The sequence below is a fragment of the Leptonotus elevatus genome, chromosome 17 (genome assembly GCF_054856555.1).
Source record: "Leptonotus elevatus isolate MCC_2025b chromosome 17, RoL_Lele_1.0, whole genome shotgun sequence".
NCBI lineage: Eukaryota > Metazoa > Chordata > Actinopteri > Syngnathiformes > Syngnathidae > Leptonotus > Leptonotus elevatus.
Genome location: NC_141255.1, coordinates 12,315,485 through 12,341,399, shown reverse-complemented (window position 1 = coordinate 12,341,399; position 25,915 = coordinate 12,315,485). Strand labels below are relative to the sequence as shown.

At 45.8% G+C, this 25,915-nt stretch overlaps 4 protein-coding genes and 2 long non-coding RNA genes across 7 annotated transcripts; 3 read left to right on the top strand and 3 right to left on the bottom strand.

The window, feature by feature from the left end:
- The first annotated feature begins 282 nt into the window (after window positions 1-282).
- LOC147159948 (phosphatidylinositol 4,5-bisphosphate 3-kinase catalytic subunit alpha isoform) lies at window positions 283-9,808 on the top strand. 2 transcript variants are annotated; one of them, XM_086059279.1, is made up of 28 exons: window positions 283-545; window positions 1,480-1,589; window positions 1,663-1,766; window positions 2,056-2,218; window positions 2,490-2,699; window positions 2,918-2,985; window positions 3,260-3,388; window positions 3,452-3,505; window positions 3,580-3,689; window positions 3,758-3,899; window positions 3,962-4,047; window positions 4,118-4,223; window positions 4,316-4,468; window positions 4,546-4,677; window positions 5,269-5,393; window positions 5,472-5,553; window positions 5,931-6,095; window positions 6,178-6,281; window positions 6,355-6,454; window positions 6,519-6,590; window positions 6,665-6,771; window positions 6,859-6,980; window positions 7,045-7,123; window positions 7,191-7,361; window positions 7,956-8,073; window positions 8,142-8,293; window positions 8,370-8,518; window positions 9,201-9,808. In XM_086059279.1, exons 2-28 carry the CDS (start codon window positions 1,505-1,507, stop codon window positions 9,323-9,325), a joined length of 3,213 nt encoding a protein of 1,070 aa, XP_085915405.1. In that variant the 5' UTR covers window positions 283-545; window positions 1,480-1,504; the 3' UTR covers window positions 9,326-9,808. The 2 variants fall into 2 exon arrangements, with proteins under 2 accessions (XP_085915405.1, XP_085915404.1); XM_086059278.1 differs by having other exon boundaries at window positions 3,260-3,505.
- Window positions 9,809-10,468: 660 nt separating this feature from the next.
- On the bottom strand, window positions 10,469-14,421 carry hmgb2b (high mobility group box 2b). The gene is made up of 5 exons (XM_086059282.1): window positions 14,235-14,421; window positions 12,418-12,577; window positions 12,187-12,338; window positions 11,901-12,075; window positions 10,469-11,218 (listed from the first exon to the last, which is right to left on the bottom strand). Exons 2-5 carry the CDS (start codon window positions 12,565-12,567, stop codon window positions 11,093-11,095), a joined length of 603 nt encoding a protein of 200 aa, XP_085915408.1. The 5' UTR covers window positions 12,568-12,577; window positions 14,235-14,421; the 3' UTR covers window positions 10,469-11,092.
- A 655-nt stretch (window positions 14,422-15,076) lies between these two features.
- On the top strand, window positions 15,077-23,343 carry ctc1 (CTS telomere maintenance complex component 1). Its single transcript, XM_086059277.1, is given in 24 exon segments — window positions 15,077-15,415; window positions 15,718-15,805; window positions 16,076-16,166; window positions 16,238-16,460; window positions 16,625-16,839; window positions 17,489-17,618; window positions 17,684-17,956; window positions 18,025-18,147; window positions 18,242-18,477; window positions 18,540-18,681; window positions 19,497-19,705; window positions 20,012-20,175; window positions 20,253-20,367; window positions 20,438-20,804; window positions 20,887-20,976; window positions 21,052-21,200; window positions 21,283-21,449; window positions 21,452-21,605; window positions 21,683-21,751; window positions 21,821-21,974; window positions 22,550-22,608; window positions 22,715-22,871; window positions 22,957-23,053; window positions 23,157-23,343. Coding segments are annotated over 24 exon segments (3,609 nt in total). The 5' UTR covers window positions 15,077-15,364; the 3' UTR covers window positions 23,243-23,343.
- Window positions 15,284-18,665, bottom strand: LOC147159946 (uncharacterized). The gene is made up of 3 exons (XR_015090509.1): window positions 17,479-18,665; window positions 16,641-16,805; window positions 15,284-16,437 (listed from the first exon to the last, which is right to left on the bottom strand). It is a non-coding gene; the product is annotated as an uncharacterized LOC147159946 (long non-coding RNA).
- On the bottom strand, window positions 19,421-22,497 carry LOC147159945 (uncharacterized). The gene is made up of 7 exons (XR_015090508.1): window positions 21,804-22,497; window positions 21,281-21,328; window positions 20,860-21,189; window positions 20,614-20,779; window positions 20,445-20,504; window positions 20,007-20,155; window positions 19,421-19,735 (listed from the first exon to the last, which is right to left on the bottom strand). It is a non-coding gene; the product is annotated as an uncharacterized LOC147159945 (long non-coding RNA).
- An 85-nt stretch (window positions 23,344-23,428) lies between the features above and the next one.
- On the top strand, window positions 23,429-25,915 carry LOC147159943 (H-2 class II histocompatibility antigen, A-U alpha chain-like). The gene is made up of 4 exons (XM_086059281.1): window positions 23,429-23,587; window positions 24,140-24,388; window positions 24,529-24,813; window positions 25,498-25,915. Exons 1-4 carry the CDS (start codon window positions 23,524-23,526, stop codon window positions 25,617-25,619), a joined length of 720 nt encoding a protein of 239 aa, XP_085915407.1. The 5' UTR covers window positions 23,429-23,523; the 3' UTR covers window positions 25,620-25,915.

Genomic DNA, 25,915 nt, shown 5'->3' with positions numbered 1-25,915 from the left:
AGACGCAAGCAGAGCCCAACAGTGTTCAATCATTGTTTTTCTTGTCAACATTTATAAATGTTATTCAGTGTCTTCTACCCAAAAGGGTCAAAAACTTTAGTCGGAAGCTAATCAATTGCATTAATCCTGGGACAACTCAGCCTCCTGTTTTCATAACGGAGTGAGAGCACTTTGTTTCCCCATTAAGAGTCTTTGGCGGAGGATGCTGGCCCTTTAAGAGAGGAAGCGGGCAAGATAAGCCCCCCCTTGAACCCCCACCGCCCCCCCCCCCCATCCCCTTCCTCCAGCACATTGTTCTGCCACTGCCGGCGAGAAGCGGCTTCCTCCGCACGCCGCCCTCCGCGGCAAACACACACGGACAGACTGACGGACGCCTGGGCTGGATGTGGACGCTCGCCCCACGCTGGAGGGTGGGGTGGAATGCCTGGTCGCCGCTGATGACGCACAATTAGGAGCCTGACACTCAAACCGGGCACAAAGACACGCCGGGTGGATCCAAGGATGCTCTGAGTGAAGACACGCCGCCGGACTGGGAGCAAGCTCAGGTGACACACACACACACACTGAACAAAGGGGTAATCACCGGCTGATGCTACCTTTCCTGTTGTCATGGCAACCATATAATAGTCTGAAGTCATGAGGAGGAGAGAAGAAGAGGAGGTTGTTGGTTCATTTTGATGAAGCCAAGACAAGGTCTTCCTTGCAGATATAAATCATTTTAGTGACAAATCCTCTTCCGCGCAGAGCAACAGGAAATATGTGCATGTGCGTGTGCGCGCACGTGTCCTACTTTTTGGCCTTTGTTTGACGACCCCATAGAAAACACACAAAGATGTGAAGACACGAATGGAGATTTCCGAGAAAATAAGACAGCCGACTGAATCAAAAAGGTTCCCCAAAGAGTAATAAAAGGCCAGCAGGTATTAATACATACACCTGTCTGTCTGTCTGTCTGTCTGTCTGTCTGTCTGTCTGTCTGTGTGTGGAAGGTGAGGCGGTTGCCATGGCACCCTGAACGTCGTCAGGGGAGCTCAGAGACTTGTAGGGACTTTCAGAAACATGCAAAGACTTGAAAGGACGTGGTTTGGAGGGACATAGAGATTTATAGGCACTTGTTGGAAAATGAAGAGACATCTAGGGATTTTTAGGGACATGACGAAACCTGAAGATTAAAATCAAAGGATCAAAGGCCACAGATAATGTGGTTGCCATGGTACAATGAGACTATGTAGGGATAGCAAAATACTTTTCGGGATTTTGAAGGACATAACGAGACTTGAAGGAACATAAATAGACTTGTAGGGACTTTTCTATGTACATTTTACATTATGAGAGGGACATGACGAGTCTTTTCGGGACTTCTGGGGACATGATGAGATTTGTAGACATGTCTTGGAGGGTATTAAAGAGACTTGTACTTAAAGTGACATGAGGAGACTTGAAGCAGAAAGTAAGATTTACCTGCCTGTCTGTCACCAGGCACTTCGGAGGTGAGGCAGTTGCCATGGCACCCCGACCGTCGTCAGGGGAACTATGGGGTCTCCACCTGATGCCCCCGCGCATCCTGGTGGACTGCTGCCTTCCCAACGGTATGGCTTTGCTCCCCCTGTTTCGCGTTCCAATCCGAAACAGGTTCCAAAGTCCGTGCTGTGTCGTGCGCAGGGATGATGGTGAGTCTGGAGTGTCTTCGAGAAACTCCTCTCATCAGCATCAAGCAGCAGCTCTTCACAGAGGCCAGGAAGTATCCACTCTACCACCTTCTGCAGGTACAGTAACTTCACTGTAGGGACATTACATGAAAAGATTTGGAACAGATACAAAGAGACTTGTAGGGACAAGAAGAGATTTGTCCGCATTTATAGAGTCAGGAGTTAAGGACGTGAAGAAACTTGTGTCTCACTTGTGGAAACTTTTTGGGGACATTAAAAGGACACGAGGAACCTTGTAGGGACATGAAAAGACTTGTTGAGATTTGTGGGGAAATGAGATGACTCGAGGTGACTTGTAGGAACATGAAGTGAAATGTAGGACCCTCCGCTCTCTGGCCAACTACAGGAGGAGTCCAGCTACATCTTTGTGGGTGTGACCCAGGAAGCAGAGAGGGAAGAATTTTACGACGAGACGAGGCGACTGTGTGACCTCCGCTTGTTCCACCCCATCCTGAAAGTGATTGAGCCTCTGGGAAATCGCGAGGAGAAGATTCTGAACCGAGAGATCGGTAAGGTGTGGGGGATGAAGTGACTAGAATTCCACGGCCATGTCACACTGTTTAACACTAACACTGGTCTAGAGTACTTTCAACACTACTCAGTGTTTACAAGTATAGCTGTTTAACACCATACAGTGTTGGAGTAACGCTTGTTAAGTATGAAAAAAAGTAACACTTTGATTTACACTCATTGATGTGGACACATATTAAAAAAAAATTCTAGTGTTAAGATTTGACACTCTCAGTGTTAATCTAACACTGGTGATTTTACTGCGTACAGGATTCGCTATTGGGATGCCGGTCTGCGAGTTTGAGATGATGAAGGACCCGGAGGTTCAGGACTTTCGTCGAGCCATACTGGGCGTATGCAGGGAAGCCATGGAGGAGCGGGAGGGGGGCGGCGCCCACAGCCAAGCACTCTATGTTTACCCCCCAAATCTAGAGTCCAGCCCCCAACTCCCACAGCACATCTACAGCAAGCTGGACAAAGGTATGACTTGAATGTCTGAATGAGACCTAACTTAATTTACAGGCACGTGACCTTGAAGGGACATTATGAGACTTGTAAGGAGTTTTAGGGACTTTAAGAGACACGACTTGAAGGGACTTGTTGGTACATCACAAAGCAAACGTTGTCCAGCCATGTACCGGACCCTTCCCATAAAAGAAATATCAAGAACCGACTTGCTTCCTTGTTTCTCTTTACAGGCAGACTGATTGTAACAATCTGGGTGATCGTGTCGCCAACAAACTCCAAACAGAAATATACGTTAAAGGTAACTAACTATGGATACAGCAAAACAGCATATAAAAGAGAGGCCATATTAAAAAAAATAATAATAATTTTTTAAACAGGCATAAAACCGAAATAAACATTTTATCACAACTCATGTAATTGCTTACGACAACGTTTACAATACTAAAAAGTACGTCATAAAAAAAATCACCATGAACCGCAGATTTCCTCGATACGGTGATGAACTTGTATATATATATTTTTTTTACTTCAATAACTCACCTCAAAGATATTTCCCCCCTCGGCGCGCGCAGGTGAGCCATGACAGTCTTCCTGAACAGTTGATAGCAGAGTCCATCAGGAAGAAGAGCCGATCCATGCACCTTTCCCCTCAGCAGCTCCGCCTCTGTGTACAGGAGTACCAGGGCCAGTACATCCTGAAGGTATGCACGGAAGACGACCCTCACCATGGCCATGTGACTCACGCGCATACTTTATCTGCTCAGGTGTGTGGCTGTGATGAGTACCTGTTGGAAAAGTATCCACTCAGTCAGTACAAGGTAACAGCTTTCCCGGTTTGAGCATTCATTTGAGGTCATCGTAACCGGCCTGTGACTTTTTTGTCCGCCCGCAGTACATCCGCTCCTGCATCATCGTAGGTCGTCTTCCTCACCTAATGCTGGTCTCCAAGGACAGTCTTTACTGCCAGCTTCCCGCCTCCAGCTTCGTCACGCCTTCCTACAGGTAAGGCTGCAGCTCAAACGGAGAACCAATCAGGAGCCGGGAAGAGAACTTTGGGGTTTGGGTTTCAGTCGCCGGACGCCGCAGCCATCTCCTTGTCCTGGAGGGTCTGACGGCTCTCCGCCGCGCTCGCTGTGGGCCTTCAACACCCGGCTCAGGGTCCGACTGCTCTGCGCCACCTATGTCAACGTCAACATCCGAGACATCGACAAGGTCGGTCTGCGGGTCTACGTCCCTCGTGATCTTTGTCTGACTCTGTCCGATGATGTGTGTAGATCTATGTGAGAACGGGGATTTATCACGGGGGGGAGCCACTGTGCGACAATGTCAACACGCAAAGAGTCCCATGCTCCAACCCGAGGTAGAGTATAGGAGATAAAACTTCTTCAGTACACCGTTTGAGTACTATTACCATCCTGAATAACACATAGATGGAACGAATGGCTGACCTATGACATCTACCTGGCCGACCTGCCCCGCTCAGCCCGACTCTGCCTGTCTATCTGCTCTGTGAAGGGAAGGAAAGGAGCTAAGGAGGTAAGAAAGGAGAGAAGAAAGGAAACAGGAAATTGGAGAAGAGAGGAAGCTAACCCACCAAATGGATGTCTCTCTGTCCACTTGTTTGGCAGGAACACTGTCCACTAGCCTGGGGAAACGTGAACCTTTTCGACTATAAGGACATTCTGGTTTCCGGGAAAGTGGCGCTAAGTTTATGGCCCGTCCCTCATGGCCTCGAGGACTTGCTGAACCCTATCGGGGTGGCTGGTTCCAATCCTAACAAGGTAGGCCACCTGGGGTTTTTGTGCCTGGTCTCGGGTCCCGAATCAACTCCCCTAATTGGTTGTTCTCTGATCTCTAGGAATCTCCTTGCGTCGAACTCGAGTTTTCCTGGTTCAACCAGCCGGTTGTTTTTCCAGACGAGCAGCAAATTGAAGAACACGCCAATTGGACCATCAGCAGGGAGCTGGGCTTCAACTACACACATGGCCTGGTAACACACACACATACATATTAGGGGTGTGCCAAAAAATCGAATCTCATTTAGTACGATTCAGAATGGATTTTAAATGTCCCAAAATCGATTTTATTTAAATTATTTTATACTGTCTTGCCTTTGTCTGTGTGTGCCTTTATTTGGAGCGCTGTTCATGTTGTACCCGATTTGGCCACTTAGGGGCAGTGTGGTTCCACGCGGTCTAATACACTGTTAAGTTGTAGCCACATTAGAGAGTAGAAGGAAAAAGTCACGATCAAGTTATTCCAATAAAAGTTGTTTGTTTTTTTTGCAGCGTGGAGCCGATCTTTTGAGTAATAAAAGTGCCGCGAGTAGCGCGCTAATTAGCATTAGCGAGTCGGACTGGAGTAGATCATTACAATTCCTTGCACATCTATAGATTGAAGCAAAAATCATTGTCAATCAAATCATTTTGAATCAAAACTCGTTCTTAATCGAAAATCGATTCTGAATCGAATCGCAGGCCCCAAAAATCGGAATCGAATGGTGAGACATTCAAAGATTCCCACCCCTAATACATATACACAAGTGACCTAGCAGACAGTTTGAGCCTGTCTCAATGTGTAGAACAGTCGCCTGGCATGCGACAGCAGTGTTTCAGCAGCAGACGCTGAGCAACTTCGATGCCTTTGCTCTAAAGATCCTCTCTACGAACTTTCGGAACAAGAGAAGGACTTCCTGTGGAGACACAGGTGAGGCCCGAACTTCCTGCACGTTCAACCAAGCGTCTCGTTTCTACTTTTGGGTGTGTGTGCGTCTCTCTTTTGCAGACATTACTGTGTCAATATCCCAGAGTCTCTTCCCAAACTGCTTCTTTCTGTCAAATGGAATTCCAGAGATGAAGTATCTCAGGTAGGAGATGTACAACCGACTTCCAGAGGTGGGGGTGGGGGGGGTGATAAGTAAATTGTTTTAAACTTCCAAATTTCATAGAATCTTGCTCAGTCACATCAGACGTTCGAGTCCAAGTCTCATAAGTAGCAAGTCGAAGTTGAAAGAAGCAGCATGTGGTCAAACAGGTCTGAAAGGGAAGGAGGGTTCCTTCCTCTTGCCTTCACACCTCCCCTTTTCGCTATTGTTCTGCGCAGACTGACTGGATTCACTTCTTGTGCATTCTAATAAACCCTTGTTTGCAATCCACTGTTTAAATGTACAAAAAACCAAAGATAATTGAATTGAGTGGCCACTTGAACTCATTGCTTCCCTCTCTCCCCAACCCTTACGACCAGATGTACTGCCTTTTGAAGGAGTGGCCTCTGATGGAGTCCGAGTCAGCCCTGGAGTTGCTGGACTGCAACTTTCCTGACCCGATGGTGAGAGAGTTTGCACTGCGCTGCCTGGTCCAGAGTCTGACGGATGACAAGCTGTCTCAGTACCTGCTGCAGCTCGTGCAGGTTCGCTATTCACCCTCGGGGAAAGTTAGACCACCATCCGTGGAACACATGCAGAAGAAGTATCTTTGTCATGTGCTTGCAGGTGTTGAAATACGAGATGTACCTGGACAACCCGCTGGCCCGTTTCCTTATCAAGAAAGCTCTGACCAATCAGAGGATTGGACACTTCTTCTTCTGGCATCTCAAGTGAGCAAGGAGGAGGGGGGGTGACTTGTGAGGCCGACGCATGGAACCAATATTGGCATTTTGTTGTCGGCAGGTCAGAGATGCACAACAAGACAGTGTCGCGTCGATTTGGCCTGCTGCTGGAGGCTTTTTGCAGAGCCTGCGGCATGTACCTCAAACACCTGAATCGACAGGTGAGGAGGCCCTTTTGTTATTTTGTCCTCGATTGGTTGATCCGTTGGGTTTTTGTGCATGCAGGTGGAGGCCATGGATAAACTGGTGAACCTCACGGATACGCTGAAACAGGAAAAGAAGGACGAGACACAGAAGGTAAGGGACGGAAGCACGTATTGCACCTCAGTCTGACCCCCCGCGTGTAATCCCATGCTGTGATTGGTTGTTAGACTCAGATGAAGTTCCTGGTTGAGCACATGTCCCGTCCAGATTACATGGAAGCTCTGCAAGGATTTGTCTCTCCTTTGAACCCTGTGCACCAGCTAGGACACCTCAGGTGATACTTCCTCCACCACTTTATGAAAAACGACACGTTGCCCCTTACTTGTGAGCGAGACTATGAAACTTGACCTTGTGCGGCCAGGCTGGAGGAGTGCAGGATAATGTCCTCAGCGAAGCGCCCCCTGTGGTTGAACTGGGAGAACCCTGACATCATGTCGGAGCTGCTCTTCACCAATAATGAGATCATCTTCAAGAATGGAGACGGTAGAACGTTTTACTCAGGATTGCGGGTGACGTTGCTTGCGGGTAACCACCGTGTGTTTTGCAGATCTACGGCAGGACATGCTTACGCTACAGATCATCAAGATTATGGAAAACATCTGGCAGAACCAAGGCCTGGATCTGCGGTGGGACTAGCGAAAACGGCGGACACCCTTGACACCCGATTCACACTTGGGTGTATTTTGGTTTCAGCATGCTCCCCTACGGATGCCTGTCCATCGGTGACTGTGTCGGTCTCATCGAGGTGGTGAAGAGCAGTTTTACCATCATGCAGATTCAGTGCAAAGGAGGCCTGAAGGGGGCGCTACAGTTCAACTCCAACACTTTGCACCACTGGATTAAGGACAAGAACCGTGGAGAGGCGTCAGTATCTGTCTGTCTGTCTATGTGTCTGTCTGTCGGGGTAAATTACTTTCTGCACCAGCAGCGGATAGATCCAAGCTGTTATTAACTCATTCACTGTTATTGACGGCTATAAACGTCAAAAATTCATTTGAACAATTTCTATTAGTTAATCATTTTTTTTCCACTTTTGGTGCAAAACTACAATTTTTTCATTGTACATTTAGTTTTGTACATGAAATTTGTAAAATAATCGCGAGTTAACTAGTGGAAGTCATGCGCCTGACGCGCCGAATTTTTTATAATATTTTTTTATTTTTTATGAATTCACTGCCGTTGACGGCCATAAACGTCAAAAATTAATTTGAATCATTTCCATTTAACATTTTTTTCCACTTTTGTTAAGAGTTTAAAAACCTATAATTTTTTTTATCGTACATTTAAACATATAGATTTTGTGATTGATCGTGAGTTAACTAGTGAAGTCATGTGATTAATTACAATCTTAAAAAAATGTAATTGCCTCTTGCCCCTAATTTGTAATAATCTTTTTTTTATTTTATTTTTTATGAATTTATGGCAGTGAATGAGTTAAGTGTAACCTCGCTCTTTCAGGTATGACCGTGCCATCGACTTGTTCACCCGGTCGTGTGCCGGTTACTGCGTGGCCACGTTCATTCTGGGTATCGGCGACCGCCATAATTCCAACATCATGGTGAAGGAGAACGGACAGGTGAGCCCTCCTGCCCCCCCGAGAGGCTTCTATGCCCAGCCTGTCTCTGACCTCCAGCTTTCCCACAGCTCTTCCACATCGACTTCGGTCACTTCCTAGACCACAAGAAAAAGAAATTCGGCTACAAGCGAGAGCGCGTCCCCTTCGTCCTCACGCAGGACTTCCTGATCGTCATCAGCAAAGGAATCCAGGAGTCGACCAAGACAAAGGAGTTTGACAGGTGGTCTCAAAGTTTTTTGCTGCCTGTCTGTTTGTCTTGTGTCCAAGCACGTTTCTCACCCACGTCTCATCGCCAGATTTCAGGAAATGTGCTACAAGGCCTACCTTGCCATTCGCCAGCACGCCAGCCTTTTTATCAACTTGTTCTCGCTGCTGCTCGGGTGCGGGATGCCTGAACTGCAGAGCTTCGATGACATCGCCTACCTGAGGAAAACCCTGGCGCTGGGTAAGCACACGCACGCGCACGCGCACACACAAAGAAAAACACTGAAAGCATCAGCAAATGGTTTGAGCATTTATTCAATATGCTTGATATTCAGCTTGAGGACCATGTACTCGTTCAATAGCACATTCTTTCTCCTCAGTATTAAGACAATTTGGCACATGAGTAGGCTATTGAATAAATGCTCAAATGGCGTCATGGCAAGTCGTTAGAGGGTATACCAGTACATTGACCTTAACTCATTCACTGCCATTGACGGCTATAAACGTCAAAAATTCATTTGAATTATTTCTATTAGTTTAACTTTTTTTTTTTGTACATTTATAAGAGATATTAAATTATCGTGTGATTAATTACGATTGAACGGCCCTTATTTTTTTTTTTAATTAGGCCCATCAGGCGATTATTTTTTTTAAATTTTAATTAATCACATGACTTCACTAGTTAACTAACGATTAAGCACACATTTCATATCTGTTCTAAATTTACAATATTTTTTCTAGGTTTTCATACTCTTGTTAGCAAAAGTGGGGAAAAAAATGTTAAACTAATAGAAATAGTCCAAATGAATTTTTGACGTCTATAGCCGTCAATGGCAGTGAATGAGTTAAGATGGATATGAAAAATATCAAAAGTTCAAACTGCTTGCTACAAAGGAATCTAAGACTTATTTTTTTGGGCACAGAGAAAAGCCAGCAGGAAGCGCTGGAGTACTTCAGCAAACAGATGAATGACGCTCATCATGGAGGCTGGAGTACCAAGATGGACTGGATCTTCCACACTATCCGACATATGCCCAATGAGCACTAACTAACGCACACGCACTACAGCGTTGTCACAGCAACGCCAATCTCAGGGTTGCGGGTCCAAGAATGCCAAAGGCGTCTTCCCCTACTTTGGTGCTAATGTTAAGCCAGTGAGCTGCTGTTGTAGCATACATTTGAAACAAACTTTAATGACCAGCTGCTGTGACATAAAAAAAAAAGAAAGCAATAAAAACTTTAAGACAATCAGCCTTAGCCAATCGAGGAGGGGAGGGGGGGGCAAAGTATGAACAGTGGTAGTAAACTTCCTCTAGCAGGGATACATCTTTGAAATTTGGAGTCAAACTTTTGAATTCGCTCATCTACAGCAGCACAATTGGTGAATGATAACGAATTTATGCTTCAAGGAATGATTATGATGTAATCGTTGTGTATTGATTTGGTCCACTACGTGTAGTGATGTTTGCACTGTGTGACAGTACTTCGCTAGAACAAAGTGTGACTTTCGCTAAATAAATAAATGGAAAAAAATATATTTAAAGCAGTGATTCTCAATTGTTTTCCTGTAGGAAACCTGCATTATTCTGTAAGCCATGCACCACTTTTATTTCATTATTATTATGATTTTTTTGCTATTCCGCTTACAGAATGCTATTTGGTCTTCCTTTCTTTTAAGTGCAAATTCAAAAGCATGCCTTAAGAAAGTCCGATAGTTTGTCTTCACTTTAAGAAAATGCAGCAACAGCAGTTGGTCTTCTTTTTAGAAAATGAAGGACACAGACATGTGCAACTTGCATTCGCAGGATAAAAGAGAAACTAGGCAATATCTAACTAGTGATTCCCAACCAAATGCCACCACACTTTAGTGTGCCGTAGGAAAATGATCCAATGCCACTTGATTGGTCCGAAAATTGTTTATTTACTACAAATAATGTATCTTTAGTTCATCCATGCCAGTGATGTATAGTGATGGGCAGGACAATTAATAGGTATGATTAACCTGTTAGCATTCATATATCAGAATAAGACATTTTGGCTCAATATAGTTGGGAAACACTGCATAAAACCACCACCGTAACTTTTCACCAAGAGTACCCACCGCTCCGTCTCCCAGCGCGTGACACATGCAACAATGACGGAGAATTTTTCAAACAAGGAGGGAGGGAGGGTGAAAATAACCACACCTGTGTGCGTTTTCCTCTCTTCTTTTATTATAAAAGTTGCTTCTACGTTAACTGTGAACAAAAAAACAAAAAATACATGACAATGAAGAGTCCAGGGTCTCCATGGCAACATACAGGTAAGCATGGCTGAGGGGAGGGGGCTGGTGTTGGCATAACCATGGCAACGGTGTGGGGGGGGGGGGGGGGGGCTCTATTATCAACGTCCTCGGACTTCACCTTACACACACACGCGCGCAAACACACACACACGCATGCTCATCCAGAGTGTGTGTTTATGTCACATCTGGGACCCACCACACAGGAAGCAAGGTGCTTTGAGAACTTAAGTAATTTAAAAAAAATAAAAAAATAAAATAAAAAAAAAAGGCATCAGCCCAATTGGGGGTAGTGTCTGTCACTGCGACGACACAAGTGCCTCTGATTGGCTGTAACCGAGCCTCTTGTGAAGCTTCGCCCCTGCCACTTTATTAGCCAATCAGCAGCTCGGAGACGTGTTGTCTTAAAAAAAAAACGCAAAATATTTGAATGTTTGACTTTACCCCTTCTCTCTCTCTCTCTCTCTCACACACACACACTCACTCTCTCTCTCTCTCTCTCTTTCTTTCACACGCACGCACAACCGCAGGTCCCTACTCATCATCATCCTCCTCTTCATCGTCATCCTCGACTTCGTCATCCTCCTCTTCCTCAACGCCCTGAGCGGATGAACCGGGGTTCCTGGCGTATGAGACGCCACCCCGATACGCTACCATATCCTGGGAAGACAGAAAGTACAGTGAATCACTGCTTGTTGCACAGAAAAACCTTACGGACCCACTCACGACAGGTGAAAATCCATAAACATATTTGTAAAGTCGTACCCATGCCACATGCTTTAAACACATTAAAAACACTTTTTAAACACACAGTAAACATATTTAACAAAAAAAAAAGTGCTACTATAAAATGTATAGAAAATATAGTGATAATTGTTCAGTCTTTTAAAGTGTTATGTGCTGTGAACACCGCTAGATGGCAGTAGTGACTAAGTTACGGAGTTCCCTAACCGACAGGGAACGGAAATAAAGCCTTCTCAATACAACAGCCGCATCCTTCCGCCCTACCTGAACCACATTCAGGAGTTTTATCTTCTCCTGAATGGTTAGGATCTTCTTCTGGCGCTTAGGCTCACTAGCAGAACCCTTGAGGGGCCATTGTGGGGCTTAAGACAAAACTAAAACTGTTCTAGTCGACAACGTGTGACGTTACCAGCAGCCAATCAGTGTCCAAGAGAAAAAGACAGTTTAAATACATGGTGACTTTTTACTGCATTATCAATTTTTATACATTTCAATCCCGAACTGTATTTATATTAGTGTACAAAGTTGAAAATGACAGACAGGTAAATACGCTTCACAAAAAAAGTGTTGATGTGATGTGTGACGAGCAATTTCTCACCCGGTCATATTTCTCCCGGAGTTTCTGCGCCTTCTCCTCGTATGGCAGCTTGTCGGACTGCGACAACTTGCTCCACATCTCGCCCAGCCTTTTGGCACAGTCGCCTATGGAGAGGCCGGGGTACTGCTGCTTCACACTTGGACGGTACTCGCTGCAGAACACGAAGAACGCTGACCTACGAGACACGAGAGATGCACGCTGGTCAGCTCAAGAAGGTGGCCACCCTCTGGTCGATGGTCGGCGGAAATTTCCACCAACAGCCCCCACTCTGAGGAATTGGACTTACGGGGGCCGCTTGGGTGCGTTGGGATCTTTCCTCTTGCGGCTTCTCTTTCCGAAGCCTTTGGGTGGGACGTAATCTCTCATCTCCCTGTTGTAGCGCAATTTGTCGGTCTTGGCCATGTCCTCAAAACACTTCTTATCACTGGGAGACAAACCCTGTCAAAGAGACAAATGTTCACCTCCAATAACAGAACCCCCCCCAACATCTGCCTCCCCCAATTATCGCCCATCTCACCTTCCATCGCTCTGAGCACTTCTTGGAGAACTCGGCGAAGTTGACTGACTGCTCCGGGTTCTTCTTGCGATGCTCCTCTCGACACGTCTGCACGAAGAAGGCGTACGCAGACGTCTTCCCTTTGGGCTTGTTAACGTCCTTTCGCATCATGGTGGCGGTCCTGAGACATGACACAGAGGTTGAACATCTATTTTATCATCCTCTTTTTTAATGTGAAGTCCGTCACTCAAATACCAGTGGTATGGCGAGAAATTCTAAAATAATAATAATTGTGGACTCGATACCCACTCACACACAAATCTTTGTTTAGTACTGGATAATTAATGGTCAATAAAAATATCCATATTTTAATTTTGCATAGTGCTGCTTATCATTAGGGTTGTGTGGGTGAGCTGGGGCCTATCCTAGCTGACTCTGGACGAAAGTCAGGTAGGCGACTACTGACAACTGATATTTTTATTTGTGTTTTCCAACCATTTTCACTTCAAGAAAGTGTTCTATTTTTACTATACCAGTACTAACGATTGACATTTTGTGTTTTCCAAGCAAGAGATTTTCCTCAATGTCATTTTGCCAGTTATATTATGGGTACTATAATTATTATTTTGCATTATGAAAACATTTCACGTTTGAATTTATTTTCTAATCAATGTGACCTATGATTGGTCGGCGACCAGTCCAGGGTGCACTCATCCTTTGGACTTAAGGCCATCTAGTGGCATGGGGCTTGGCTATGTCAAAAGGTTAGTAATTTTTTTAAATATATATTTATATATATATATATAAAAATTGGCTATGTCAAAAGGTTAGTAATTTATATATATATATATATATATATTTTTTTTTTTTTTACTAACCTTTTGACATAGCCAAGCCCCATGCCACTAGATGGCCTTAAGTCCAAAGGATGAGTGCACCCTGGACTGGTCGCCGACCAATCATAGGTCACATTGATTAGAAAATAAATTCAAACGTGAAATGTTTTCATAATGCAAAATAATAATTTACTATTATTAATAATAATAATTATTACTACAAGTAGTAAAAATAACTTAATGTATATAGTGATTGACTTGCTCTTTACTTTCAAGCGTCACGTTAACGCTCCACTTGGGGGCCAAAAATGGCCCCATCATCCTGCCACTAACAAAGAACTGATGGGGATCCATTTTTCTCAGTCAGGGTTCTCGGGGACGCAACGTGACGGGCCCGGGGTTGTGTCGAGGGAAAGAGGGGATGGGTTGCCGCGGCTCACAAGCCGCGTGGAAAGAAGAAGCGTCGGTGGCTTCGTGGACGTATGGAGGGGGCACGCAGTTAGCTTAGCCTGGCTATCAGAACAATGAGCCACCATTTGCTTCCCGCCCTCTGCGGAGCAAGCCTCCCATCCCCCTACTAGACGTCACAACGGGGCCGTTTTGGAGCACAAAGGCGCATGGAAAAGAAAAACAATCTCCGATTTTCCGATTCTTATCCGAGCGACACTTAAGTGTTTGCAATGGAAATAGGCTCCCCAGTGCCAACCAGCTGCGCATTTTCAACCTTGGGGGCTCCGGCTATGCTCCGGGGAGTGTGCGGGGCACGGGGAGGCGTAGACTATTTCCTGGCGATCATAGTGCCTCAAAATGGGCGTTTCTTGGTCACCGCAACGCGGCTTGAATAGTCACCCGAGACCACGCACGTAAACCGGCAGTAACACAGGCACGCTTTGAGCCCCGCTGCGGTTCATTTTATGCCCGTTATATGGCCGAGTTGAATGGAGCGCTGTACCCCAGTTTTTGCAAACCCGCGTCCCATACAAGATGGCCGGCTGTACTCACTCGTTAGGAGGGCCGGCGACAGGCTGAAGCACACTCGGGAGTGGGACCGGGGCTTTTGTTTTTCTTTTCTTTTCTTTTTTTTTGTTGACAAGTTGGCCTATTGTTGACGTCTGGTGGCTGAAGCGTAGACTGGATCGTCCGTTCACTTTCAAACTGGGTCGAACTGATGACCGCTCCCGCCCCCAGAACACGCCCCCCACGTCGTTTCTTCTAACTCAGAAAGGCGGAGTGAGGGCGGCGCCCTGGATGGGACTTGCGTCAATACTCATATTTAATTGGCTGTGTTGTTGACGGGGCGGAAATTCTCGTTTTTGTTAGGCGGGGCAAGTTGGTACTGCAGCTCGATTGGTTACAACCGATGTCAATCAAAGTATGACGTCGGCGACACATTAGGTTGTTTTGTTTGGTAAAATGGCGCCGATAGAAATATTTTCTTTTGGTGAGTTATCACTGCATTTGTAAGCAAACACCCAATTATATTCACTGAACAATAAGTGGAGGAAATAAAAAAATGCATATGCGATAAAATAAAACAACAAGCCAAACAACACACATACATTAATGTAGTTAACAAAATTAATCCAGGTTTACACACTTTGGGCGCATACGTGGTAAACAAAATGAAATAAATCCATCAATAGCATTTTCTCAGCTGTTTATTCTCACTTGGATCGCGGGTGAGCAGGGTTTTACGTCAGATCACTTTGGGCAAGAGGCGGGATAAACCCTAAACTGGTCGCCACGCTAGCCAATCGCAGGGCACGCTATGCAATCATCAGGCACTGATAAATTTACGTTTTTGGCATAACTGCATCGTTTTTTATTAACATTTACGTTAATGTATTTTATTGTTGGTCATGGTGGTGATGCAACGCTAAGTATATATTTTTTAGGTATTACAATTACAACGACACTATTTGTTTTATCTTTTACAAAGATACAAAGAATCCAATCTGAGGGGAAAACGGCTAAATGTCGCTCGGTTGAAACAAAGGCAGCGAACGCGTTATGTTTGAACCTCAACGGCCGCTGTAGTCATCCAGGAAGCGCAGCGTGTACGAACGACTTCACGGCGCACTTTTTTTTTATTTATTTGTTTGAAAAATACAAATGTACAGTTTGTGGGTGAAATGGACGCCGTGCAGCTGTTCCGGGAGCAGTTTAATCCGCAGAGTGAAGCCGTCAGTATCACTGCACTCAGCATTAAAAGTGTTTTTTTGTGCTTTGAATATTCCCATTATTTCATTCTCAGAGCATTGACTCGATCAAAACGACACCGTTCTGGTTGTAGAGGCACGTCCCAAATCATTTGTTTGGGATGCAAAAACAACAGTGGTTAAGATAAACAACAGCCCAGATGCGATTGACTCAAAGCCCTGTGTGTGCTATGAAATAGTTGTTTTGCTATTGAGTAAAAGAGACGATTCACATAGGTAGGGTTGCAACTGCAAAGCAGCAAAACCTTCTCTAATGTTGTCTGCAGGAGGCCAAATGGTTAGAAGCACTGTTTCATTTCGTCAGAGAGCACGTGTGGCCTCTGATGCCTGATGACGCCCCCTGCTGCCAGACAGGTGAGTCTCTCTGACTCTACTATTTTTCACTTCAATTTATTTTGAAGAGACTGTGTTGCATGACATTATGAAGTTAGAAAATAGGAGTGATACAGCTGAAAATATCTCAATGTACATGTACAGTATGTATATACATTTAGATACTGAATTTGGGCTCTGGCCACCCTGTGTGGAGTTTGCATGGTGTTTCTGCTCCTGCAATAGAACAGCACTCCAAAATTATATATATGAATGTGCCATACATGTTTGACCACAGTCTATGATTTGCAGCTGATGAGAGTGTGTCTCAACTGAGTGCGAGTGTGCTCAAGAGGATACGTGGGAAGATGTCCAGCACACACACGCTGCCCGTCAGTTACAGGTAAGACGTATCGTCCCCGTCCCTCCACTGTCATTGAGACTCGTTCCTGACTTTGGATGTCTGCTCACCAGGCTGGTGTGCGTCTCTGAGCTTCTCTCTCACCAGCGGATGGCGTGCGTCAGTAACCTGTCGTGGAGCACCAATCAGGAGCGGGCTTTGGCTGAAGAAGTGGCGGCGCCGCTGCCGGGGCGGCGGGCTCTACCCAGGGCGCACCTCCTGCTGATCGGCCGCTTGACGCACGGCAGTGACGGAGAGTGGACACTGATGGATGCTGATGGTAGCGTTGGGTGTGAAGTGAGTTAGCTAGTGAGTGAGTAACTATTCAAAATGATTCTTTGTCATTTAATTGAGGAAGTGCATCCATCCATGTTCTGGAGTATAGTGCTCAAGAAATGACATCTGCCTTTTTTTTTCTCTTAGAGAGAGCTCAGTTTTGTTAATTTCATCTGCCTTTCTAGGTTGTCTCCCCCTCACCTCTGTGGATGGGTCGTCTCGTCTTCCTCCCACACTGGCACTACATCCCCCACGATGCCCTCGGGCAAGCGCAGACGGAAGCCCGTGGCTACGTGGAGTTGGTTGGCTCTCCTGTTTTGCTGTGTTCTGGTCCTGCGCAGGGATTGGCTGCCGGTTCTGTCTGTTCTGTCAAAGAGGCTGCGGCCTTAGTGCACAACAGGTGTGTCACACTTCCCTATCATTCCAAACTCAACATTGTTGTTAACATGTACTGTTTATATATGATATGTGTACAGTATGTAGCTATGGAAGCCCAAAAGTGTCAAAATTCAATATATAAAAACGTCATTTTAAAATAAATATTCTTTAGATAAATTACAGGCAATTATGTAATGTGGCCATTAAATTGTAAAATGTGTTAGTATTATTATGAAAAGTGTTCATGCTATTCTTTAATATGTAATTAATATTTTATTTTGATTACATATTTCATAATGATTATTTTAACGTCATACTTTTTAATAAAAATTAAATTAAATTTATTTTCCAAACGTTTTCTTATCTGATAAAACCTTGGAAAATAAATTAAATGTCATTTTTATTCAAATGTATGACGTTAAAATAATCATTATGAAATATTTAATCAAAATAGTTAGTTAGTTACATATTAAAGAATAGCATGAACACGTTTCATAATAATACTAACACATTTTACAATTTTATGGCCACATTACAAGTACAAATGACTACTTTCCTATTAGCAGTAGATATACGTATTACAAACGACTATTTACTTATCGTAGCTGACGTTAGCTTTATTGTTGGCATCAACATTAGCTAGAATAGTGTTCCATCTGACCTGTTGTCAGGGTAAAAGGACTGCGGCTGTCCATCTTCGGTCAGGTGGTTTCTGTCTGCCCCCTGCTGGTCATCTCAGGAACTTCCTTCTTCTTCTTCATGCTGTCAGATGAAACACACACACTACCCGTCCTGGTCAAGGTACCCACAAACACACACATGAAAGGTCGTCATTGTGTTTTGAACTTTGTGACGTGTGTGTGTAGAACTGCAGCAAACTGTGGTGGGCACAGTGTGTGTCTGTCGGCGAGTGTGTGCGCTTGACAGCGTTACGTGTGTGTGTCCTGCCACCGTGGGGAGGTAAGAACATCCTGTGCGTGACCGATCACTCCGAAATGCAGAAGACGCACGATCAGCGGGGCACGCCGATCAAGGATGCGCTGACGGACACGCCCCCCTCACCGTCAACGTCACAGCCCGGGAGGTGCGAGGTCCAATCGGGCGGCAGGACCAAACAGTCCCGAGTCATCAGTTACCAGGTGAGAACAGAAGCGCTGCGGAGACTTCGAGGATGCCTCTCCTGACGCTGTTCCTTTCACGTTTTTAGGGAACGGTCACGGAAGTTGTGTGTGCGGGGGCGGGGCTGTACGTGATGGACAGGAAGTTGGGCCTGTGCTTGGCCTATCAGCCCAAGCTGAAGAGGAAGCTGCGAGTTGGTGACGCGCTGGTGGTGAGATCTTGTTAGCTAAGCGGGCTTTGCTTTGCTAATTGCTAATTTAGCATGATTTTTCACCAAAATGATCCATGTTGCCCTCACAATTCAGCTCCATCACGTTCACTTCCTGTTCCGGCCGTGTACCGACTTCCCTCCCAGCATGCTTTGCACTTGCCTGCGGTCCACTGTGAGGGTGACAAAGTTTAGCGCCGTTCTAAGCTCGGCCTCGGAGCCTGACCGCAACTGCCCCGACGACGGCGTGTTGCAGCGATTACTGGTGGAGAGGAACCCGGAAGTGTCCCGGTACCTGTGGACGTGCCACCTGTGCTCCCAGCTTCGGCACAGGTAAAAGGCGGGAGGTTTGGGTTCGGTTAGCCTTCGCGCGCTAACTCGCGTGCCCGTCTCAGCCTTCTCCCCAGTGCGTCAACACAGTGCACGTGCGTGTTGTCGTGGAAACTGACGGAGATCGCGTTTGGACAAGGACAACGACACAGAAGAGACATCTACGCTGAGATGTTGGATGAGCCGCACACCTGTCCACTGACGCAGGTAAGACCCTCCGTGTCACGCCACAGCAACAACACAACCCACACCGTAATGTTATTGTATTTTTGTCACAGGCAAATTAATTAATGTAATTATGGTTTCCCTCGGAGGGCCAGTTTGTTCCAACTTTTTTTCAATTTACTTTAAAAGGGAGATTGTTACAAAAATGCTTGTAATGTCTCACTGTTATTATTTTAGAAAGAAACATTAAGTTGGCAGATGTGATTTGCCTTTGCGGGCCACATAAAATGATCTGGTGGGCCAAATCTAGTCCCCAGGCCTTGAGTTTGACACCTGTGCTGTGCTGTAATTTTTTTCAAATGTCACCTTAAACATACTTATCTCTCCAAGTGCCACCATCATGATCGACTTTAAAACACAGTCAAATATCATTACTGTGCTTAAATATCGGAGAAAAAAAAGTAAAAAGTACTAAAATTAGAATTTAGTACTGTAAATAAAAATGTTACCTAAATGATTGAAAACTATCAGTTCTATCATTAAATGAAAATAAGTACTTAAAAATCATATCCATCTGAACTGTATTGAACACATGTACTGTACTGGATTTGTATTTTTTTTTTTTAAAGTTTGTCACTGTAGCATAATGCAGTAAAAGGCCAATATGTAAATAAAATACTGTACAGTGTTTTCAATGCATTTATCCTTGCATTTTTTTTTGTACACAAATGCATACGGTAAGTTTTATAAAAAATAAAAAAAAGTTTATGGGAGGGGTGAAATTATTAAAATTCGTTTTTATATGCACTTTCTATGCTGCGGATTTTCACCGATTGCGTTGTATTCTGAACCTCCAGTACGACGGTGACTCGATGCAGCATCAGTATGTCAGCCTGTCAGAGCTCCGAGAGTCCCTCCAGGAGGACGGCTGGGCTTCCTTGCGTCTCAGCTCACTGCTGCCACCTGCTGGAGGTGGTCTGACCCGAGCCCAGATGAACGCCGCCCTGGCCTGGTCGAGCAGAACTTTGACGTCGGACCCCAGGCTGCAGCTCGGAGAGACGCTCAGGTACACTTCCAGCTCCAGCTCTATCCAGATCTAATTGTGGGGACAATGTGTGTTGGTATTTGGCTCTTTTTTTTTTTAAGCAAAATTAAAACAAAAAGTGAAATTAATTTGCTAATGTGGAAAATATTATACAATTTGCATAAAATATATTTTTTAAATAAATGTGATAAAAATATTTGCTAAAATATGCAATTACATAAAAAAAAACATATTTACAAAATATGGAAAAAGTAGCAAATCTGGGGCTGGGAAAATAAATAGTTATTTCGTCACGTAAAATGTGTGCCGATGGGCTTCTCACCGTAGGCAGCGCCCCCTGCTGCTTGTGGGCGTGCTGGAGCTGCCGTCAAGCGCGTCTCCCCATTCGCTGCAGTTAAGAGATCGCACGGGGGCCGTCGCCTGCGTCGTCACGGAAACCACCCAGGAAGAGGTTGAAGGCCACGGCGCGACCTTCAATACAGCGTGGATAGGTACACACACACACACACACACATTTCACTGATTGACCGCATGTACAACCTGTATTTACGCCTGTGTGTGTACGCAGGTTGTCTCGTGTGTGTCCAGCAGTTCACCATGGTAACGGAGAGATTCCTCCAATCAAATTTCCCCTCCTACCAACACCTGGATCAGCACAAGTTCATCACACACAAACACTGCAGGTGTGCACACACACCCCCACACACACACCCACAGCTACCTTTGTGGTTTCTGATCCTGTGTGTGCAACAGCATTTACCTCCAGTTCTCCAAAGAGTGCATCCACATTTTGAGTCCGTCCGTTGCCATGGAAATGCAGCTGCGTGACAAAGGGGAGGAGTCAGGTGAAGAGGAAGAAGAGGAGACGGAAGCTGTGGCGAGGAAGTCAAGACGAAAGGATGAGGACCCGGAGCCCTCGCGGCCTTCACCTTCCTCCGTTACCGTGACAACCTGCGTCTCAGTGGTCCTCCAGGTGGAGCAGAAGAGCGGCGTGATGTGGCGGGAGGATGAGGAGGTGTCATTCTCTGTCACGGCGGCTGTGATTGGGCCGGTGGCGACCTGGGGTCGGGACCCCAAGAACGCGCCAATGAAAGACTTTGAGACAGGCAATGAGAAAAAGGTGAGAGGTCAATAAATGGTTCAGGTTTCAGCCAATCACATATACAGACACACACATAAAGATGATGCTGGTGTGTGCGCAGGTGACCGTGTTGTGTTCAGGCGCGTCGGCTCGCTGGTTTCCTCTCCTGCAGCCGGGACGTTTCTACAGACTGGTGGCTAGCGGCACGCACGTATGTACGCCACCCCCACCACATCATCACCACCATCGCGGCGTCCGTCGGCTCATTTGTCGGCCGTCCCGTCAGGATGCCGGCGTTCTGGCGGGCGACGGCGACTCGCTGCCGGTCCGGTCCGATTGGAAGTTCCACACGTTGACGCGGCCACTCTTTGCATGCGCCCGCCAACGGAGCGTCCGGCCCACGCCGTCCACCGTGTCACAAATCCTGGATGGCAGGTGGTCAACGCTCGTTATGTGATGTCATCGTCACAGGGCGTGTCAATCAAGTTTGTCTTTCTGTGTGTGTGCGTACGTACAGCGCAGATGTAGTGTCTTTTCAGGGTCTCGTCTCAGACAGGATCAATCTGAATGACAGGATGAGTGACACTGAACACACCAACATTGGTGTGTCTTGCTCTCACACACATACACACACACACACACACACACACACACACACATTTGACAAAAGAAAGCAATTCACCGACTGTGTGTTTGGCGTGTAGGTGTGCGTCTTGCAGTGTGTGACCTAAGTGGCAGGAGCCTCCATGTCTTCCTTAACTTCAACCCTAACGCATACCCGCCTGGACTGTTGCCGGGCAACACACTGCTGTTCTCTGCTTTTCGGAGGAGGCTATCCAGGTAACACACACAAATACACACTTACAGGATGTCTGTTGCTACTTGTGTGTGTGTGTGTGTGTGTGTGTGTTTTCCAGGTCAGACCGTGTGTATTGCAGTAATATAGCAGTAAGCTGGGTGGCGGTGTTGCAGGTTCGAGAGCAGAGGTATCGCAAGCATCCAATTTGCTGAGTTGTCTCACACACACACACACATCACCTGGACTTGTTGTCTAGCAGGTCAGAGGACCGCCCACCCGCTCCCATCATGCACCTGGCCCTGTGGACACAGCGCAGCCGCACCGTGGGCCGGGTCAAGGGACATGTGGTGTGTTTCCTCTTCATGCAGCTGCAGTGGAACTGCTTCGAGTGTGGTAGTGTGTACGCACAGGTGCACGCACGCAGACACACACACACACACACACACACACACACACACACTTGTCTTTGTATCATCGTGGGGACATCTCATTGACATAATTCATTTCCTAGCCCCTTACCCTAACTCCAACCATAAAACAATTATTGCCTACCCCCATTCCTTTACCTCAACCATAACTCAATTCAAATCTTAACTCTAAAACAAAGTCTTGACCTTCAAAAAGAGGTCTGAACTTGTGTGGACCGCCAAAATGTACCCACAATTTCAAGTCGGTACCCACAATGGTAGTTAAACCTGGAAAAACATGCATGTATGGGCCCCACAATGTAGCAAAGACAAAACCACACACACACCCCAAAAAATGTTCTCCCCTTTTTTTTTGGGGGGGGGGGGGTCTAAATGTCCGTTATTCACGGAAAACCTCCCCTATTCACTAATTTGTGTTCAGGCCAAAGCCTTGTCTAAAATAAAAGTATTGCTTTGGTGCGAAATGTTAATAACTGGCAGACTCATGCTTTCTCCCCCTCCCAATCTGTCTCCCCCCGCCTCTCCTTCTCCCTCTCCCCTCTCTCGTCTCCTCTCAGTCAGCTTGCCATGGTCATCAGTGTCTCTCGCCCACAGCTGTCTTTGACTGCACCGCTAAGTAAGTGTGCCATGTGATTGGTGTCTACTTACCTTGATGATGATGATGATGATGATGATGATGATGATGATGATGATGATGATGATGATGATGATGATGCCACCAGGTTGGTCATGGAGGACGGCACAGGCCAAGCTCACGTGCACTTCGCCGGGGCGCTCGTCCGCCAGCTGCTAGGACTGAACTGTCCCCAGTGGGAGGGGCTCCAAAGAGCCCTGAAGGCCAGAGGACAGATCCAAGTGTACCCCCGCGGGCGGAGCCAGGTCGCGTCGAAAACCCCCAGCCCGCTCCGTCAATGAAGGTGATTGCCGGCTCGTCAATAAGACGCTTCCCGCTTCTTTCTTGCAGGCGTGCGACGACGGATTACTTGACTTTTTGTTGTTGTGCGCGAATGGCGTCAACGCGTTGTTTCTGACCTGCAGCATAGAAAGCCAGGCCAAAGAAGGTGAGACACACACAGAGACACATGGACACCCGGACACACAGAAAGATACACACAAAATGGCTGAATGTGTTTTTCGATTGATCATCACAGCGGTTTGTTTCAGAGGTCAAACGTTTGAGACGAGGCAACAGAGACTTCCTGACGAGGATGGCGCCTCCCCTCAAGCTCACCTGTCTGCAAATTCACTGAGCAGACAATATCAATTTGTATGATTGGTTGTCATGGCAACAGTCAACGTAACAGGAAATCACACGATGTTTGCAAATGTGAAATAAAGAGACGTGAAACAAGCACCAAGTCACTGATTTCTTTTCACTCACAAACTTGGAAATGTTGAGACTGGCTTACCCGGTAACTGATGACACAGGCAATTCTCTACATTGTGATTGGCCCGAGGTCAGTCGCTCCTCTTGAGCTCAGCTTGCTGCCCGTCAGGTCACAGTGAGGCAGAAAAGCTTCAAGTCGACAAGATGAAGGTGCTCGTCTTTCTTGTGCTCTTCCTCCATGGCGGTGACGGTGCAGCAAGTGGTAAATGTAAGTACTGTACCTGAAAGCAATACTTGAGTAGAAGTACAAGTATCTTAACAGTGAATCCCTTTGATAGACGGTAAAGTCAACTTTTAGAGTTTAACTTGACTAAAAGTATTATTTAAGTGTCTGACATTTGCTATATATTTTCAGATATAAAATATACACAAGTATTGAAAGTAAAAGTATTCAAAACATTAAGCATGTATTTTTTTCTTTAGTGTGTTGGCTCAAGAGCAAGTGAAGTTACATGGCCAAAAAAACTTAAAAATTAAACTTCCTGATTACTTGTGTCTCATTTACATCATCTACAAAATTAGCGGTTACACCGCTCGTATCTTCAGTGAGAGAAAATAATTGGCCAAAAGACAGCTCGTATCTAAAAAAATATATATAATTTTTTTAAATGCTGCAAGTCGTATCTCACTCGCCACTAAAAGGCAACTAACGTTTTTGGCTGGTGGTGGGGCTCGCGATGGATTTGTGTAAAGTTGAACGGAGTGAATTACAGCCTCAGCAAGTTGGAGACAACATCTTAAATGGGATGCTTCTTCTCAGATTTGCACACAGACATAGGCGTAACCGGCTGCTCTGACACTGAGGGAGAAGATTTCAACGGACTGGACGGCGAGGACATGTGGGTTGCCGACTTCACCGCCAACAGGGGCGTGGAACCTCAGCCCAACTTTGTGGATCACATGAGCTACGGCAAAGATGCTTTTTCCGTGGCGGTGGCAAATGTAATTGCATGCAAAAGAAACCTCTTCATTGCCCGGCAAGCGATGAAGGATCAGCCAATACAATATGGTACTGTGATGGAAACCATGGAGCCCAAACGCTGACACACACACACACACACACGCCGACACAGACGGAGCGAACAAACATGGATACACAGACGCACACAAAAACACAAACAATGCCAACACGCGTGTTTGTCTTATCAGATCCTCCCTCTCACATTGTCTATCCGAGAGACAAGGTGGAACTGGGAGAGAAGAACACACTCGTCTGCCACGTGAGCGGCTTCTTTCCGGCGCCCGTTAAAGTCCACTGGACCAAGAACGGCAAGTGGGTGGCGGGCGCAGGGGGCGGAGCCAGCGGCGCCTACCGCGACAAAAATGGCTCGTTCCACCAGACGTTCCGACTGGACTTCATACCCGCTCAGGACGACAACTACTCGTGCGTGGTGGAACACCCGGCCCTGCAGCAGCCGCTCCCAGTCATCTGGGGTAAGTGAGTGGTTGCAAAAGTGCCCAACTTGGAGATGATGAAAAAGCAGCAATGTCGAGTAATATATATATAAATTGTACTTTATAAAAACAAACTGTAACAACATCATTTCGACTGTTCTTCACCTTCTGGTTTTCCACCTTGGCCTCCTGGGGATAGTAGAAGACTGTGGCGGCTCAACTCCTCTCTAAGATCATCAGTGCGGCACTAATATTAATTCATTCTACATAGACGATAAAGAATATATGACTCTGGGCACTCTTATAATATCTGATATGTGTTGTGGCATTATTTGTATTCAATCTGTTTGTTAAAGGGAAAATGACTTGACTTGTAGCACCACAACATTGTTGCTAATTAGTGTTAGCATTAAGCTAGCAGGCTCAAAGGTACTTTAGTTGTGCTTTGGGCTTGCATTTTCCGTGTTTGCATGTTATGTGAAGAGCAAACAGTAAAATACTGAAGTGAGGTTTACATAAAAATAAATCAATGTAAAAAATAGCATTTGCATTAATTCTAGTGTGGAAAGATTATATGAGTGTTTTGAGATATACGAGTGCAGTCACGGAACAAATGGAACTCTTATCTGCCTTTCTAAAATCCGACATCTGAACTTCCCTCGGAAAGGTAGCAGACCTTTATAAGCACTAATGCTAGTGCTAACCGCAATTTCCTGTTTCTAGTGGTGAAGGTGGCCCAGCCGGGTATCGGCCCCACAATCTTCTGTGCACTGGGGCTGACGGTGGGACTCATGGGCGTGGCCATCGGAACCTTCTTCCTCATCAAAGGAAACAATTGCAACTGATTGGCTGGTCCTGATGACATCATTGCTTTTCTTTAACGCCTAATCAAATACACGTACAGCGAACCCCTGTTTATCGTTGAAGATGGATATATTTTTACAACATAATGTACAGCCAAACATTGGAATAACACAAATCTACTAACTTAATTAACTGTGAAAACCCGTAAAATATTGATCGCTTAATAATCTATTTATCGCAGGTTCACTGTACATTCTCTTCTCCAATGATTCCGTCTGCTTGTTTGCAAAGTTTTTAGCTCCTTGAAGGCTTGATGGCAATAAATAAAAGGATGGTC